Here is a 19453-nt window from a genome sequence, read left to right as displayed (position 1 = left end):
AAAAGCAGAATACTTTTCGGAGTTTTTTGGTTTAAAAAAACAAATCTCAGGACGAGTAGTTGAATAGTTATACATAAGTATTTAAAGTTAAGTTTAGAGTGGAATTTGAGATACTTTTGAGCGTCAAACCATTCACTCTGACTATTAAAGCTTTAAAAACTAATTGCTTGTAGTCATATAAATTACTCATCCGAAACTTGAAAATTGTACTTGGCAAATTTATTTTATTCTGTTTGAAATAAGGAATAAAATACTAATGTTGTCTTAGAAAATACTGACGATAAAATATAATCATATATTTGTTTTTTCGAAAATTTCGTTTTGTAACCACTTAGAATTATATGAGAAGAGTATTTTGAAAACGTCCACGGGTGTTCTTCGAAAAAATAATTACCCAGTATAGTACTACATTAGATTAGGACCTAATACTGTATTTAAAAATCATTTTGTAAAATATTTATAAGTATATAATTATGTTATATGATTTATATATGTTGTAATAAATCCAATGTGAGTTTTTTATGTAAAATTAAAATTTTAAATGAGCTAACACACTTTTGGCCCGTTAAAAGCTTATAATGAAGGCTATAACACGCATATGGTAATAATATTATGCATTTGGATTACTCACTTTGAACACTTGTCGGCACAAAAAGTTCTCCTTGACGGGCAGCAACCTAAACGAGGGATAAGATTAATTTCATATAAACACAGCGGCTGTGCGTGCGCCGCCTCCGGATCGATCGATGTCAATAAATTATTGAAATATTGTGTATTATACAATATTATCGATTGAAATCGTTAATGTTCGTAGCGGCGGAAACACACCGCGTGGTTTTATTTTATTTATGGTGATGCATGTTAATAACACGTAACCAAACACTCACTTGGCCATCTCGGAAAGTTGCAATTTCCCATCCTTGTTCGAGTCAAATACTTGCAACTAGAGAATAAACGTGTACGACATTAATCTATATTATTAGTTACGTGGCGTGAATAGTGTCGATAAACACGACAATTGTATTGTATACTATTATTGTACGCCGTTTCGAGGCCAAAATAAATGTATATTATAAAAGCAGAGCCCGAAAACGAATACATGCGAGATATGTACATAATAATATAGTTTTGAAAGCTACTTTAATTATAAAAACGATGTGCTATACGTATATAGTGTAAATACCATTGTATCGGTGTATTCGATGAGTTTGTCTTCGGACACATCATTGATTTTTTTCGCTTCTTGCAGCAAATCCCTTAGAAAGTTCTGAAATCATAAAATTAAAATTGAAAAATAAAATATCATGTTGCTATTATTATTTCATTTCACTGTTTTTATGTAATTTTACAGATTTCCGAACTTATATGGGACGACATTTTAAGAACAAACAAAATTTGTCGACCACTCAGTTCGGCGTCAACACATACATTCTATAATATAAAATGAGCAATCAAAAAACCTAAAAGCTAATATTTGACAACTCTATAAATAGGACGCTCTTATCTAAACGGTGAATCAAGCTAAAAGCTTCTGATTGATTGTAATAAAGTGTAGGGATATAAAGACACATTCAGTTGAATGTTAACACAATATAGTTGAAAGTTTCTATTTTTACGTTATATTTATTATTTAAAATTTAATTTACTCAATCATTTATAGAAAAAGTCAGTTCTCATTTGAAAAAAAAAGTTTGTATGTTGTATCACCACAGGACACAGTGTTTTGATGACTATTAACGGCATAAGATAATCTGAACATCTAAAAGTATACTTAAAAATTCTATAATTCCAAAATCATTTTTATTTATTTTATTAAGATGTTGATTGCTACTAAGGTTATGAATTTATGATGATTAAAAATAAAACCAAAAGTGATATTAGGTACCTTTTAGAAAATTTAACCGAATATAAAATTAAATTCGTTTGTAGTATTGAGTATACAACATAAAAGAGTGAACATTATTATGCTTGTAAAGTTGTAAATTGTAGGCATATACGCTCAATGATAATACATATTAATTATTATAGAATCGATTAATTATAATTATTCGTTATAAAATATTTTTCATTATTTCAGACGAAACAATGCTAATTTACATAGGTATTGAATAATACGCTCTTTTGCGCAGGATTCTTTGATGTTAGTTGCAGGCATTGCAGCTTTATTAAAACATATTTACATGATACTAAAATAGTGTGAAGTTTGAAAATCAAACAAGAAAATATAAAGGTAACAATGGTAACATATTTAACAGACTCAATAAATAAAATAAATTCGTATTAGATTTCAGGCGCATGATATATAGAAAGAGCTGCTATTGATTTTACAATGATGTATGTTTTTGTTCTTTTTTTATTTTTAGGAATGCATTTTTCAAACAGTATGAATTGCCCAAATTACATTTACAGCTCTATATTCGTATCGAAACTGAACACATTTTATACTTTAACGAGTTCATTTTTTGTCATCTCCGAGTAGTTTGGAAACGCAGTTAAGAAACAAAAAGATAAAAAAAACATTTAAAACCAGCGAATGCGTGATTTCAAGAACGAAATCCGACCATCATTTTATGGGAAAAATGTGACTTGGAATTTTTTTCAGGCTCACTGACTTTAAATACATATTATATAACATTATAACAATGATACTATAGCTTGCGCCAAGATGTGTGAAATGAAAAAAAGTGAACTTACAGTATAATACTAGGTAAGTATTTTTATCCACCCATATCATAATATTGTTACATAATATCCTTTCTCCTTTCAGAACGTTTAACATGGTTTATAATGTACTCGTAATAACAAAACTTGCACCTTTTTCATTATTTTTCTCTCCATTGTTTGCTAAATGTAAAGAGTAAAAACTATTATAATTAAAATTTAAGACCCTCCGCGATGGGATTATTATACTCAACATTTTTATACGTATATCTATCTTAATATTAAGCTGCTTGCGCTGACTTATTAGTTATAAATTATAATTTTAGTTTAATTTTTGGATTACGGGATGACAAAAGCGTATATTTAAACACAGACGTATCCCCAGTTCCATTACACTGGATCAAACATAATAATTAGTAAACCATAATATAGTCCGATATGATGAAATGTATATTGACATATTGTATGCTATTATCATAATATTCAGGGTAATAATTTCTTTGGGAATTTAATATTAAAATGATACAAGTTGTCAATAATTGTAAATCGAAAGGTGATGGACAGATACTATTTGATAAAATAGATAAATACTAGTAGATACTAAATATATTTTACTCAAAAATATGATACTTATTCAATTTTGAAAAGTTAATTATATGTATTTTTAATTTAAATATTTAAATATATTATTAATAATTTTAAAATTATAATAGGCATGACATTTCAACGAACTTTAGTGTTACTGGGATGTTTAAATAATGCACTATAACTAATGGCCTTTGTTGCCGAAGTTGTAAATGATCAATAAAAAAAAAAATAATAATAATAATGTACAAGCATTTTAAAATAATTTATATAATAATATTATTGTCAGCTGAATAGAATTATGCATAAAGTGTACCAAAAAAATATATTATATATTGCTTACGATTTTGAGTAAAACAAGGCAACTATTGTTTAATGATTCGATTATAATTTTCAAATTATTATCGAATCATATACTTTGTTTTAATGATATAAAAGATGAATACAGAAAGGTACGATATTAAATGTAGAAATTATTCATAAAGGGTAAATCCAATTATAATTTGTAATTAACACAATTATATTACAACCAATGTAAATAAAAACGACGTTGGCATATAAATGCTTTTGGTTTTTATTGTATATTATGATATTAGTTTTGTTTTAAAAATTAAAGTTTGACTAATATATTCCTCAATTATTAAAGCTAAAGTTATATAATTTATTTTTGTATGGTATAACGTAATATAGTTTATATATTATATAACATAGTAAGTTTATTTATTTTATTTACTAATTAGTAACCTACATACATTTTGTGGATATCATTGATAAGAAAATCTTCACATTTTAATTTAAGATCGTTAAAAAGAAAAAAAAATAGGACAAACCCTTAGAAGATTACTATTTAATGTGTGTAGTACTCTAATACTATTGGGAATCGGGAACCGGAGTCTTAATAATCCTTTTTTTGTTTTGTATCAATAGACATAGGTAATTGATTCTAGTTAACATTATTAATTATATTATACTACAGCCTATAGGTATAAGATTACAGTTAGAACAAGAATTGAAGTGGAAGTAAGTATAAAATTACCATGTTATAAAATATGGATGCACATACAAACAGAATAAAAGTAATGAAAAAGTTGTTGAATCTAATAAAACATTGTTGCGGCTATAATACATTTTTTTTTATTAATATAATATTAACAAAATGGTTTCCTTATACAACATTTTTCGATTTTGTGTGGTTTTTTCATAAATTCAAACCTATATCTCTACAGTTAATAGTTCGATTGCTGATTCAGATTTGTCGAAAATTATATTATAATTTTGAACGTAAGACGTAACGTACATTATAAAATACAATTTGTTTGTAATTCAGGATTATTTTTGAAAAATTAACATTGATACAATACTTTTACATGTTTGCGAAAAATGGTTCATTCGTATTTATTTTCTTATCGGTATGTTGTATACTATACTTATTGTATAAAAACTAACAACTATGTTCAGTCCATTTTTTTTTTATTCTATATTCTATATCTATGTGTGTTGTTTTTATATAGGTAGGTATGTGTACGGTTGAGATTGATTTGATTTTTTACAGCCGTCTGCCAGGGTAGATAATAATATTTGTTGAATACGCCTTTCTAGGTGTAATTCGACGAATCCATCAGGACGAATCAGATTATATTATTATTTATTATTATGATAATATAATACACAGCATTGCACTATTTCGAGTTATCTCTGTACACGTACTATTATGGGTATTACATTATGCGAGTAAGAATCATAGTAATATAATTCGTGGGAGCCTAATCGGATGTCGGAAACCATTAGCTGTGACTAAGAATCGCAGTAAATCGTGACGGAGAATTTGTGTCCTCATAATTAATCTTCGAAAAAACAATAGGAATATATACACTGCAGTGCTATTGCGGTACGAGAGTATATTATTAAACGTAAGGGATTTACGTTCGGATGCAAAAGGGAAGATTCGAGATTAGTCTTGGTTTACGAGCTAACTGCAGAAGGCCAGCAGCTGCAGCTCAGGACGATGGACCTATATAAATAACCAACGTGCGTATGTTATTTAATATGCTTGTATAATACAAGTTTACAGGGTGATTATTTTAATAGCAATTAAAAATACGTTTATTAATCCCGAAAAGTATTAACGTTTTTGAATTGTATTTTACATAAATCGAAAACATCATAAACCGATATTTTCGAGAAAAATAATTTTATATTTTTAACTACCTATTTTTTATTGTCATGGTTTGTTTTTCTCTTTTGAAAGATAAAATAATTTATGCAATTATTTCTCAGTAGTTTTATTTTTTGATAATTTTTCAAGTATTTGATCGAATTTTGAAGTAGTTAATTTATAACTGTTATATTCAAATCAAATTTCAGAACTATTGTATATTAATACAATTTGAATTTATGTAAATAATCATATGTTTATACACACACACACACACACACACACACACACACACACACAAATATATATTACATGTATACAGGCATATAATGTACACATGACCAAAGAATTATCGACTGGAAGTCCAGGAACGCTTATTAATTATTGCCATTTTATGCATTCATCATCGGTATATTATAGTCACGAACACTGCATATCATAGTATCGAGCATAAAATAATTATGCTTTTCTGCATGATTCAACATGAAAATGAGGGATACCTATAGTTGATTTTTTTATAAAAGAATTTTTGTTGCATCTAAAACGTTTATAACCCTTATTCTTCGGTGGGTTTCATTATAATATTATCGAGAAACAAGACAAGCCTGTTCACAAAACATGGACCATTCCGGCCATTCCGCTATGTACTTAACCTATATACGTGGATATGATAATGTTACTATTATTTTTAATATTCCTGTTTTATTTTTATTTTCAATTAATGTTATAATTTATGGTGAAAACATTTCGTATCGTATATGATAGTATATATATACACACCAGATAGTATCGTTTTAATATCATTAGATTTATGAGCCGTGAAGACTGAGCACTGCAGTATAAAATTGGCAATTTTCTTCACTATAATATAAAAATCATGTTATTTACGATGTTGACCGACATTAAGGCAATATTCTGTTTTTCCACCAAGCGTACGTAACCTATATTTACCTATGTGTACAATAAACATACGGGCATACGGTGAGTTGTTGAATATATTTATATGCATAAATATTATAGGTAAATCGTATAAGGTACAATATTATGGTTTTGTTCTAACAATTCTATACTTGAACTTTTGTATAAGGCCTAACGACGCTATTCCCGTCGGAATCAATTAGACTACAAGTCTGTATATGATGTACCTACCTAAATTGCATATATATATATATATATACATGTGTGTGTGTAATGTGTATAGCAATCACGACACAACACACCACAATACCTATGCATAATTAATATACGAACTTTCGCATAAATCAATGCGTCCCAAGTGTTTATGAACATTGGGCATTTTACTCGATGTTATTGTTGTATTACTTTTGTTGCAGGCGGTCACGTGAATTTGATTTCGACCTGCTGAAGTTTGGCGAGTTGTGTCGGTGGTGGGCTCATGCACAATGCATGTATATATAGTATATACTATATAGGTACACAATATATATAATAATAATAATACATTGAGAAGAAACAGCTGCATATGAAATCCTCATTTAGGTCCCCCCGGGAGCGTGCGGGATCTAATAACGTATAGGGTACTTGCACGGCTACTCCGACTTTTAGATATTGTTAAACTTTGACGACAAATACAATCAAAAGCATGTATCTATTTATAAATTATATTATGTATTTTATTTTTATTTTGTTTAGCTCTCTGCGGCGGTACACGAAGGCGGACTGATTGGAATGGGAATTCGAACGGGTGTGTACACGGCAGTAATAGCTGTGGTATTTTCAGGACACTTGACAACCGATGTTTTTGATTTCAAAAAATATTCTCGAGGAATTGAGTGATGATTTGTGAAATTCTAAAATACTAAATAATAATCGAAAGAGATGTCAATGCAAACATTATTATTATATTATATTATTCCGTACTTAATCCAATCTTGGCGTTCATTTCAATAAATAAAAAAAATTAGACTATTTTATGAGACTAAATTATTATTATTATTTTTTTATATATATAAATAAAACGTGTTAAAATCAAGGACGGTGGATGTGGATGGCGGATTCAAAACGAATATTTTTCAGGGAGGATGGAATTCAATTTAATGCATGTCCCATTCCTATATAATATCTTGTACATTTTTGAATATAATTTATAAGTATCAAATTTATTAGTTCCATGTATTGTAAAATTACAATTTAGAGATTACGATCAATTTTTGAAAAATGGCTAATTTACCTAAGTAACACTTCAATTGAAATTTGAACTAGTATTTTCAACTTTTAAGTTTGTGAGTTATTTAACTTTATGCATTTAAAATGATGGGTCCACGATAATGCAGGTTTGTAAGATTTGAAGACTAAGGTGACTTAAAAACCTATGTAAGTAATCAATATTACTCCAACATAATTTTATAGGTAGTTTTAAAAAAATCTGATTATAATATATATTAATACCAATTATTATACAATTCAAAAACTACCCATTTGAATTTTGATTTAGGTATATTAAAAACAGAATTGATTTTCATTTAAAAAATTTAAGTTTGAATCATCTCTAGACAATTTTCAAATGTTATACAAATTGGAAATATGGTTCTTAAATATACTTCCCAATTCTAAATATTAGAATATGGATAAATTCATATCAAATAAAACGGTAACAAGCTTGTTGAATCACTTTGTTATTAAAAATTAATATATTATATTTTATGGCAAAATATTAAATAATGAATAAAATATCTCTACGATTTTGAATATCATTATCGTATTTATGTGCTTTATTTACTAAAAACTTCAGGATCTAGATGCAGTAAATGTATAAATATTGATTTCAATTACCTATACAAATAAATTATCAAATAATTTAAATTATAATTATTATACATCGCTTAAAAAAAATGTGAAATTATGTGTGTGTGTGTGTGTGTGTGTGTGTGTGTGTGTGTGTGTGTGTGTGTGTGTGTGTGTGTGTGTGTGTGTGTGTGTGTGTGTGTGTGTGTGTGTGTGTGTGTGTGCTAGAATTTTCCTCAACGATGAATTTAATGACTTTAACCATTAAATGAATATACATATATATATATTATATTCCCCAGTAAGCCAGATTTTATGCGCACATTATCTCGGTTCGTTCAGAAATCTTAATATTAAATTTTAGCCACACGTCATGAACTTCTAGACATTGAGTTTCGAAAATCAAGAACTGAAGCGTTTTAAAATGTATATATTAACATAAAATGAAGGTATAATTGTACCCAAAATCATAATGGAAATTATTATGTATTTGTTATAAAGTTCTGAACTATGTTTAATAATATAAAGGTATACATATATCGTACACGTCTTACATTCCATCCGAGGAAAGTATAGGTAAAAAGTTTCCAGAGTAAAATATTTTCATCGTACCTTTACACGTATCGCGTATGCATGATAACCTGAAAATATAATATAGAATCGATTGTTCGGAACGCATTACACTGAATGATTAATATTTAACTATACACGAAACGAGTTCAAAATAAATTAAAGAATTCTAAACAAAAGTTTAAATACCTTATACATAAAATATACCCAATGTATCCGATTATTGATATGGTTGTGAAAGTGTTACTGTGATAGTTATTATTTGTAATATTATTCACTAATAAAAATAATATGTAAACAAGTGCACAGAGATGAGTGACCAACTACTGCCGGTCTCAGTAGTCTCTCAAAAACATTTTAGTATTGGCTAATGGCCAGTATAAAATTATATTTTGATATTTTTTAATACTAACTTTTTGAATTTAACTTATAACAGAATATTATACTAGGTTATCAAATTATTTTAAAATTGCATAAGCAATTATAGTTTATTGTTTAAAATACGTTTAGAAACATAAAATTTAGCACGCTAGCACAGTATAAATTTAATTAAAATTATTTTGTAATGAGAAAAAAGTTTTTCTTGATTAAATTTATTTGCCTTAAAGATATAAAATATTTTTATAATATTTTTTGCTTTAAAATTATTATCCCTTGTTTTTTTCTGTCTTCTTCCAAATATTAAATTTCGTAGAAATATTTTTCCTATAGTATTTTTTGTAAATCTGTTTAATATATATATATTATGAAGTTATGCGGTTTTGGTTATTGTATATAGAGCACTTTTAAGGTATATTATTATTATTAATAATATTAGCATTAATATTAAACTTAAAGCATGTGGTGCAACGCACAAAGTGAACATATTTTTAAGATATTCTATTAAAATAACGTACATACACGAGTTAAAAATATGTTATTGGTTGTCTGAAAAATAATAGGTACTTGTGGAGAAATTAATTAAAAATGTATCTCTATAAAACGGAATATCACAAATAATAATAATATATATTTATTCTGACCATTACGTAGACCGTAATCATTATATATAGGTACGTATTTTATATATTTATTTTAAAATGTCTTCTCTTGTCTTCAGTAAATTGTTCACTTTTGCAAATTACGTGGAGTATAATTTATGATTATGATATAAATAATAATAATAATAATAATAATAAAAAAATTTGGGAGGGGGAAGCTTAAGTGGAGTTTTACACGAGGCCAGTAATCGATAGCTATATATAATAGATAGAAGAAGTCAAAGAACACCGTTATTGACCCCCCCTCCCCACTACCAACCATACTCTTCACAATTCCATACGGTCGTTTCGCGTATATTAGTACTTATATTGGCTAGCTTTATTTCACGAGAGAACTTTTTTCCTATGTGTGCACCTTAAATAATATAATAATCGGATATCATATAGGTTCATGAGTAATAATATTATATCTTGAGATCACGATTTCGAGAGTGGTTATTTTGTATAACATGTATAATGTATTTTGTACAAATATATTTTACACATCACGTCATATCGAATTGAAATGTAATGTATAAGCCAACTATATAATATTATAAAGGTAGGTAGACGACATATAAATAATAAAATGTAGATACGAGAAAAATTTCCCTTATGACTTTATATTGCGTACACACAACATATCATGCAAGCATGGTACATAATATTATACAAAATGATTCACCAAGCATGCGCTCACTCCCATTATTTTATTTTGACACTTTTTCATTTATGTGTTTATATTCTGATTTTCGGAATTTTTCAGCATATACTTACTAATGAGCTGGGCTATATTAAAAAAAAAAAACTATTTGGTTTTTCATACCATTCCAGGAGTTTTCTATGGAGATATAGGTACGAACTTTATTTTTTCAAATGAGAACCAACCTTTTTTACTGTAAACTATTCAAAATGTGATTTTTTAAAAACATTTGACGTATTTAAAATAAAATTTCAAGGAGTGGTTTCTGTATGAATAATTAAACATGTATATACGCTAAGCATAATAGCCCCTATCATTAGGTATAAAAATATTATGTAATATTTCAACTAGAACTTCAGATAAATATTATACGAAGTAAGTAAATTAATATTATATATTACTATAACAATTTTCAAATCATCATAGTCCACTGAGTCAAATAAGACAAATACTAATTACCAGATATTTGTTTGAATGTTGAATTAGATTGATCAAAAAAAAAAAAAGAATTTTTTAAGTCATTAGCTTAACAGTTTACCGGGAAACGTATTTATCGTCCAACGGTAGTGACTAGTAAGCATTTATTGTGAACCTTCATGTATGTATTCTATTTGATAATATATTGGTTAATAACGCGAGCGCGATGTAGGTATATTGGTATATACCTACCTACTTATCGCACCATGTGCAGACACGCACGACCAAATAACGTTATATTAATATATAATACATAATATTTATGAAATATTACATATTATTATATAAAATATTATTTAATATATATTATTCATAAAATCATGTCACGAAGTTTTCCCGTTGACTGTCGCGGCGCCTGTGAAATGTTTTCAAACGAGCACTCTTGGTTTCGTATAATAATATTATACACTCCGTTTATATATTATTTTTATAATAATACAATATAATATGCTCAATGTGCGTCTACCACCGAACTGCCATTTGTTACGTAATATTTTTTCTGCAAAAATATGAAAAGCATTTGCAAACCTTCGTTATTTTCTATTGTATGCATTATATACGCGCTATACCATTTGTTCACTTCCGTTTTTCGTGGTATACGTGTGCCTACACACCACTGCGATCATTTAAATCCTCAAGCACGCCGAAACGGAGCGATACGAATAATATGAGGGTACGATATAATATCATAACAGTAGATTGTGTGAAATATAAATAAAAAAATTCACGACGACAGTGCACGTAGCGATGTCTGTTTAAACCCCGTACACTACCTGTATCAGGTTATCATTGTTTTGAGTTCAGTCTAATTTCACGTGTTTTGTATTATATGTTATGGAATTTGAGGTAGGTATACGATAAAATGAGTATTCTTAAAAATATTATGTACCATTGTCCATTAGCCATCAGGTATAATAAGCACCTATGTAATAAATTATAGAAAGTTCCTACCTATTCGTTGTTGTTTTATCTATAATTACATTTTTACATCACAGTCAAAGGCTCAAATGTATATACCCTTTTATACTAATAAGAAGTCGTACCGATTTTTCATGTTTACTAATGGTGATTGTAATCTGAGTTAAATTACTAAATATAATTCACAATGTTTTACCAACAGCAGTCGATAAATATTATTGTAAATAATTATGTACATTTCATTCTAGTTAATTATATTCGAATAGATCCATGCAATAGTTCTATGGATATCTAAGTGAAAATTAATATTAACATTTAGTTCCAAGATAATATAGATTGTAATAAACACACTTGTCTGTATTTTATTGTTAAATAACGTATTTGTCAAATTCTGATTTTAAAATGCAGAAATATACTTAATTTCATTGAATTTAAATTAGACAATTTTATTAAAATTACACAATTTTCCCAACTATTATCTTTGAACATATCATCATATACGCATTTGAATATCAGAAACTACACATTAAAGTTTTATTTTAGCTACAAAAACATTAAGCAAAATAAATTATAGAAAAAAAAATTTCCATTAAAAAAGGTGATTTGTAAAATTCTAATTTGTAAAAATAAATTTTTATCGACACAGGAATAGAGGATAAACCATAAAATACATAATAAATCGAATTATTTGAAAATAAAACTTTCAAGTATAACTTGTACTTAAGTCTATACTTAAAAATTCCAAAAATCATAATTTGAATGTGTTTAGTATTTAAAGACAAAATTGAGGTAAGTATATGGTTAACCAATCATCTTGTGCAGTATGGTAATAATAATGATCGTTTGATGACAAGAATACAACTGCTTGTTTTTAATCATCTCACACCAACACGCACAAGTGGTACAATAAACGTTATGTATAAGAGCCAACAGGCCAGTCATATACGTGTAAGTCTTTAATTTAATATGTAAATTAATACGTAATACGGCTATAATCTGGTCATCGCTAATTTGGCGTTTTCGAAAATCATATACATAAATATTAAGTACGTTGTGTAATTTGAATGAATTTTTATAATCTCAGTAGTTATTCCGCCTTCGCAAATGATTAGATATCCAATATTCCACAGTGTTGTAGGCGATGAAAAACATTATGAAACAAAAAATACCGATCTAAAGGGTCGCATACATAATAGGTGGTAGACAACTCCTCTCTTGGGCATGATAGGCCAGTGAGCTTCAGTAGGTAGCATATAATATATTATATTACACTTGGCGCTGTCTCAACCGCCGAATTCCAGTTGGGGTTCAACCTCTCTCGGGGGACGCATTCGTCTCCGTTGAGAAAAATTCTACACTTCGTACTTACATACAACATGTAGCTTGGCATGTGATGGTGGTCGTGTTTGTAGGTAGATATCGTAATGGTATTAACGAGTTAAAAAGTTAAGTTGAGATACTTTTAACTACCTATGTTACATAACGTGTTACTTTTAATTATATCGAACTTCATCACGAGTTAATATTTTTTTTCATGATAATATATAGTTACCTAATCAGATAATTCATCTTAAAGATATGTTAAGTAAATATTGTTCCTAAAATTAACCCTATAGATTTAAAATATTTTATTTTTGTACAAATCATTGTTTATATTGAAGAAAAAATAATAATAACTGAAACAAATTTTACTTATATTGTTTATAATTTTAAATTTATTGTTAATACAAAATGGTATACTCTCGAATAAGTTAATGCACAATTAATGTATTTAATGTAATTATTGTACTTCAGTTATTCAGTTTTCTAATCGACTGTTGTTGGAGTATAACTTTTACAAGTTAAAAATAAAGAAACGTAATTTCTAACTTAAAGCCTATAGCTTTAACTTAACATTTTTTCCACAATAATAACTTTATAATAATTTAATATTTAATTAGGTAACTTGTCGCCTCGGGCAGTCTGTTTTTTTTCTGGAGTAGTTTAGCGATCAGAGTTAATATGTATAATATACTATACCGACTATTAGAAGGGCGTGATTGTATACGTCGGTGGGCACGTCCCATTTCGATAATCACGTGTATTGTACCTATATTATATTTGTATGCGCGTGCAATAATTGCACGACGACGTTCCGGTCGGAATAACAATGTACGATTATATTATGATAAAAGTATATGAATACGCGACAAAAAAAAAAAAAAAATTGACGGCTCGATAATATTCCGGACGGTATAGCTGCGTGCTCCAATCTTTTCCGAGCACCAACGATAAAATATATACGACATGAAATGCCATTATTTTTATTATTATTATTATGTACCAGTGTAGGTATTAAATTTATTGTTCCGACGAGACTTTTCGCTCCGACAAATCCGTAAATTCCAACGGGCAACGGTATAACAATGACGAAAACAACAACAACAAAAACAATAATAACAATAAAAATAATAATAATAATTATAATGATCGGGTGGTCATACCTATACGGCGAGGCAATTGGACCACTAATAGTGTGGTACACGTAACTACGTTAATCCGGTAAGCGCCCCTCATTCACATGACAACCGCTCCGAAAACCCAAAATTGCCAAAATTATATATCTTGTTTAACGTGAATCGAAAAGAGTTATGTAATATAATATTGTTGTATAATAAAATATATAGCTTGTAAAGGATTATCACCGTGTCATATAATATTGTTCGTGTTAAACGATTTTGTCCGTAATAGTTTGATATTTACGTCATTTACGATAATTGTAGTAAATACACAGAATTTCTATGTTTTTAAGAGCAATATCAAAATATTCGAATAACAGTTTTATCCGAATTTCTATTGCTAATATGCCACATTAGCCAAGCTAAAACAAATGCATGGAGGACGGAGGTATAGTTATATTATTCACTATGTTCGATAGATTGTGGTGTTTATAGTACTAAGATGAACGTTGGTTATTATAAATACATTTACCGCAGTTATAGTATGTACAATGTTGGTAACTGCGTGTCAATATTACATACATCAAATTTTTACAACAAAACGGCTGCGACCTATTGAAATATTTTATATACCTAATGATGTTATATTCTTGTGGGGAAAATCAAATTTTACATAATTTGTATACAATATATATATTTATTGTGTATATCTGTATATTATGTATTTAATAGCGGGAAACAATTTTTCTCAGAAAATAATAAAGTTATTAAATGATTTTTTATAGCTTTGTACTATTTTGATAATTTGATATGTATTTTTGCTCCATATGCGCCAAAATTAAAGATGTTAAACTTTTTTTTTCAGTTAAGAGTGTAATTAATTGTTAGTTTTATGACATAAATTTAATAGATAAATATAACTTAGATTCGTGAAGATACACGAAGGGGTTGAAAAATGCACTGTTTAAACCATTTATAACAATTAATTTAAAAGTATTTTTAAAAAACAGCACACCTATATAAACAAGGACTATTATACGGTATAAACATAATAATTCACTACATTAACTTTCGTTAAAAGAACTCAACTCGACACACTGCACAATAAAGATCCGATGAAATATATCATTGTGACATTTCTCATCATCTGTTGTTCAAGTGTCCTAAATTGTCACCATAACGTGCTTATCTATTGTCCCTTTTCAATTTTTTTCTTACATCTTCATGAAAAATATTATTTTTTTTCCAAACAAAAACTTAAATTTCCCATTTTAATATTCTTTTATCATAATATATTACGCGGAGTGATCTATTTAACGTAAAACACTCTTTATTTTAGACATTTTTTTAAATTTTTCTTATTTTAAGTCATTAAAAATAAATCTGATTTGAAAAAATGTATATCTTTTAAAGTTTTTATTCTTTTGAGTTACAACATGATTATAGATTTTTTATTTCATATCTCAAAACAGAATATTATTTTGAATATTTTGATCTATCAAAATAAAATTTTGGACGACGAGTAATAAATAAGCTATAAATTTGTAAATATTTAAATATTTAAAGTTCACCTATATGTGTAATGTAGTGGACAGAGGTCTTATAGGATACCCCTGTACCACTCCACTCAATACAACAAAACTTTGAATTCTTATCTTAAAAACATTAATTACTAACAATTGTTTAGAAATATATTTTCAATAATGCTATTAGTTTTTGATATAATTAGTTTTTAAGTTAAATAAACACTACTACTTATGTATTACTATTGTTATACTGTATTCACCCACAATGTATTATATTTATAAAGACTTTTGGTCGTTTAAATAAAGATGCCATAGGCAGTTAAAAAAAAAAAAGATAAATAAATCACCTAGTAGTAGTAATATATTTTTACTTTTTAATAAAATGTTTAACCGATAGGCAGGTAATTTAATTGTTACACAAAGGTAGATTTTGGTAAATAAAAAATACATTGTGTACTCATACTCATATAGGGTCCTTGCTAGGCTATCATGAACATATTATACATAATGTTTTGTCACTTTTATTTATGATAGTTGTTCTAATATATTTCAAAAAGATATTAATTATTAAAATAATAATTTAAAACATTGATCAGTTGTTATATTTTATAATATTATTAAGTAAATTTCTAGCAAAATAGATTGTTTAAATACAAATATTATGTCTGAGTACTTATTTAAATTTATGCGGTGCATCATGTGCTTCATGATGGATTCAACGTTAAATTGGTAATATATTCATATACGGAAAACGAATGTGGGACACATTGTTAAATGATTGTTTGATTAATGCACAAGTTAAACATTGAGTTTAATATTTTAGTGAAAATATATTGTTCCGGTATTGACTTAATAAAATATAATAAAGTAACAAATTAAAATAATTTATGTAAATTTATTTAAAATGCTTTTATACAATACCAAAGTTAAGAGTTTTAATTGTCAATATCCATTAAATACAAAAAAAAAACAAAATCGTGATTTTTATATTAATAGCAATTGTTTGAAATTATAATTTATAAATACCGAGTTAAAAAGACTTTTATAAATTTCAAATTATATAATGTAACAGTGTAATACATTAATATAGTATTTATGTAATTGAAAAGTATTTATAGTTTTAAAACAATTGTATTTTATTAATTTGGTACTTATCATTTAATATTTATATTTTTGAAAAAAATAAGTAATACAAAGGTTTTTATCAAAAACATATTATCCACTATTCTGAATAAATATTTTAAATACGTCAGATATGTAGGTATATTTTATCAATAATAATGTATTATATGCATACGTTTCTTTACCATAAATAATCAAATTATAAATATATTTTCGGATTTAAAAGAAAATTAATAATTTACTATAATCACTCTGCAAATCAAAATCTACTAATCATACAATAAATTTATATTTTAAATTTAAAACATAGCATAATACATGTCATAAAAGTGATGAAAAAAAAAGTTTATTTTATGGTAATATGTGTTGACATTTTGACATATATGTAGCTGACACGCACATTTAGCCCATCATCCACACCTCCGAGTAAGACCACTGAGATGTAGGTACGTGTCAAACAATTTACAGAGTTATCTGACACATAGAGATGGTATGGAGAACTTTAACTGGACTTGTGCATTTCTGTGACCATTTATTGATTAAAACAAAATTACAGACTCAAAAACTTAAGTTAGATTGCTACCACGCCTGGAGAAAGCGTGTGAATCTATATTTCGTTTTTTCTCTCCTATAAAATGAAGTAAAAGTGCGGACTTTGGGCCTTTTACAAGAACACCACCGTCCAATATAAGACTTAAGCACTGACATATTATTTATATAATGTAGGTAGTCGCTTTTAATAATTACAAATTATACCAACTATAGTTATAAATTTATTTATTTGCTTTTTAGGGTAATATTTTAATGCTACTTAGGTAGTTATATGTGATATTATAATACAATAATTCACTTTTACGTGTGCAAGCGTACCGATTAGACGTGCTTCCAAGTGTCGTTCCCTTATCTAACCGTTGCACATTCATTACGCAATTCTACGCCGACGTCTACTCAGGTAATACAATGCTTTATCATATTACGATATATATTAAAACATAATTACCCCGATAATCGTACATCCGTACAAAAGCGAACTAAATATTATGTCTGAACCAAACCGTATTCAATCTCCCGACAAAAAAAATATGACCGATCTTAATAAACCGTCAACCAACACTCAACACATACTTACACAAAGTACAAATACTCCAAGCTTTGCATCAAAAGTAGCCTCCGAACAACTACCAAAAAGAGAATTAGCCATAGTATTTAACACTATCGAAAATATACCACAAATTGAATATCTTATCGCTCTTTCCAAATTAATTTCACCGAAAGACATTACGTATGCTTCACGAGTATCTAATGGTCGTTTCTGTGTTTATCTCTCAAACAAAAATACAATCGACAACCTTCTTGACAATCACCAAAACATTACCGTCAATAACCAGATTATCAATATTCGCCGTTTAATTAACCCAGCAAAAAAATTAATATTATCTAATGTGTGCCCAACAATTCCTAATTCTATTATCGAATCGAGTTTAAACTATGCCGGTTTTACTTTAGTATCGCCGATTATTAAACTAAGAGCCGGATTTAATATAGAAGGTTTTACACATATAATGAGTTTCAAAAGACAAATTTTTGTCAAACCAGATGATTTTGAAAACAAACCTACATCGATTATAATTAACCACGAAGACATTGCATATAGAATATTTATAAACGACGACACAGTAACATGTTTCCACTGTAAATTAAAAGGACACATTTCAAACCAATGCCCTAACCTGAAAACACATTTAGTACTAAATGAAACGCACAATAGCTCTACACCCGAAACAAAAATAAATGAGAACATGACATTAGACAACGAACCCAACACCGAATCAAACGAAGATATTAACAATATTGAATTAAACATTGCACCTCCCATAGGAATAAAAAGACCGGCGCCTTCTACATCATCCCTTTCTCCCCCCCCCTACTTCCCCGAATAATGAAACCTCAAACGAATTCTCAATGGATCACACCTCACAAGATATAAACGAAAACGATAATTCAGATTGGATAACAAAATCAACAAAAAAACAACAAAAAAAACGAAAGAGAACCCCTTCTCTTGAACATTTCATCGCTAACCTGAATATAAGCTTAAAACCCGCAGAAAAATTTTTTGAAAGAAAAACACGTGCAATCTCATTTATTCAATTCAAAGATATGATTGAAAATGCACAAGAGAATAACAATATAATTGAAACAGTCCTACAATACTGTGACATACAAAATGCAATCTCTATAATCGAAATAGTAAACACAGCATATATAACAGACCGCAGCCTAAAGACTCGCCTAGGAAAACTACTAAAAATTTTAAAAACCCACCTCCAATCGTCCTAATATTTTCGATAAACTAACATAAAGCTTATAACATATCAAACTTGAAAAATGAATTCACTTATACAATGGAACCTAAATGGTTTTTACAAAAAAATAATTGACCTAAAACTCTTAGTAAATAATTTAAAACCTAGTATTATTTGTCTCCAAGAAACAAATTTAAAACCTAACCATAATGCAACAGTGAAGAACTA

General features: G+C 27.8%; 1 protein-coding gene across 1 annotated transcript in view; it reads right to left on the bottom strand.

Annotated features, from left to right (window-relative positions):
• The window catches only part of Cbp53E (Calbindin 53E), a 74445-nt gene that overhangs the window by 12307 nt on the left and 42685 nt on the right, over window positions 1–19453 (bottom strand). Inside the window, exons 7-9 of the mRNA XM_089224959.1 lie at window positions 1184–1267; window positions 888–943; window positions 632–677 (exon numbers count right to left, since the gene is read on the bottom strand). Coding sequence (XP_089081085.1) covers window positions 632–677; window positions 888–943; window positions 1184–1267 — 186 coding nt within the window. The remainder of the gene's footprint in view (window positions 1–631; window positions 678–887; window positions 944–1183; window positions 1268–19453) is intronic.

This window comes from Diuraphis noxia, unplaced genomic scaffold (genome assembly GCF_037042655.1).
Source record: "Diuraphis noxia isolate RWA-SAM2 unplaced genomic scaffold, SU_Dnox_SAM2 contig0003, whole genome shotgun sequence".
NCBI classification, from domain to species: domain Eukaryota; kingdom Metazoa; phylum Arthropoda; class Insecta; order Hemiptera; family Aphididae; genus Diuraphis; species Diuraphis noxia.
The sequence above is the reverse complement of the archived record's forward strand: the minus strand, read 5'-3'. Positions and strand labels throughout refer to the sequence as shown.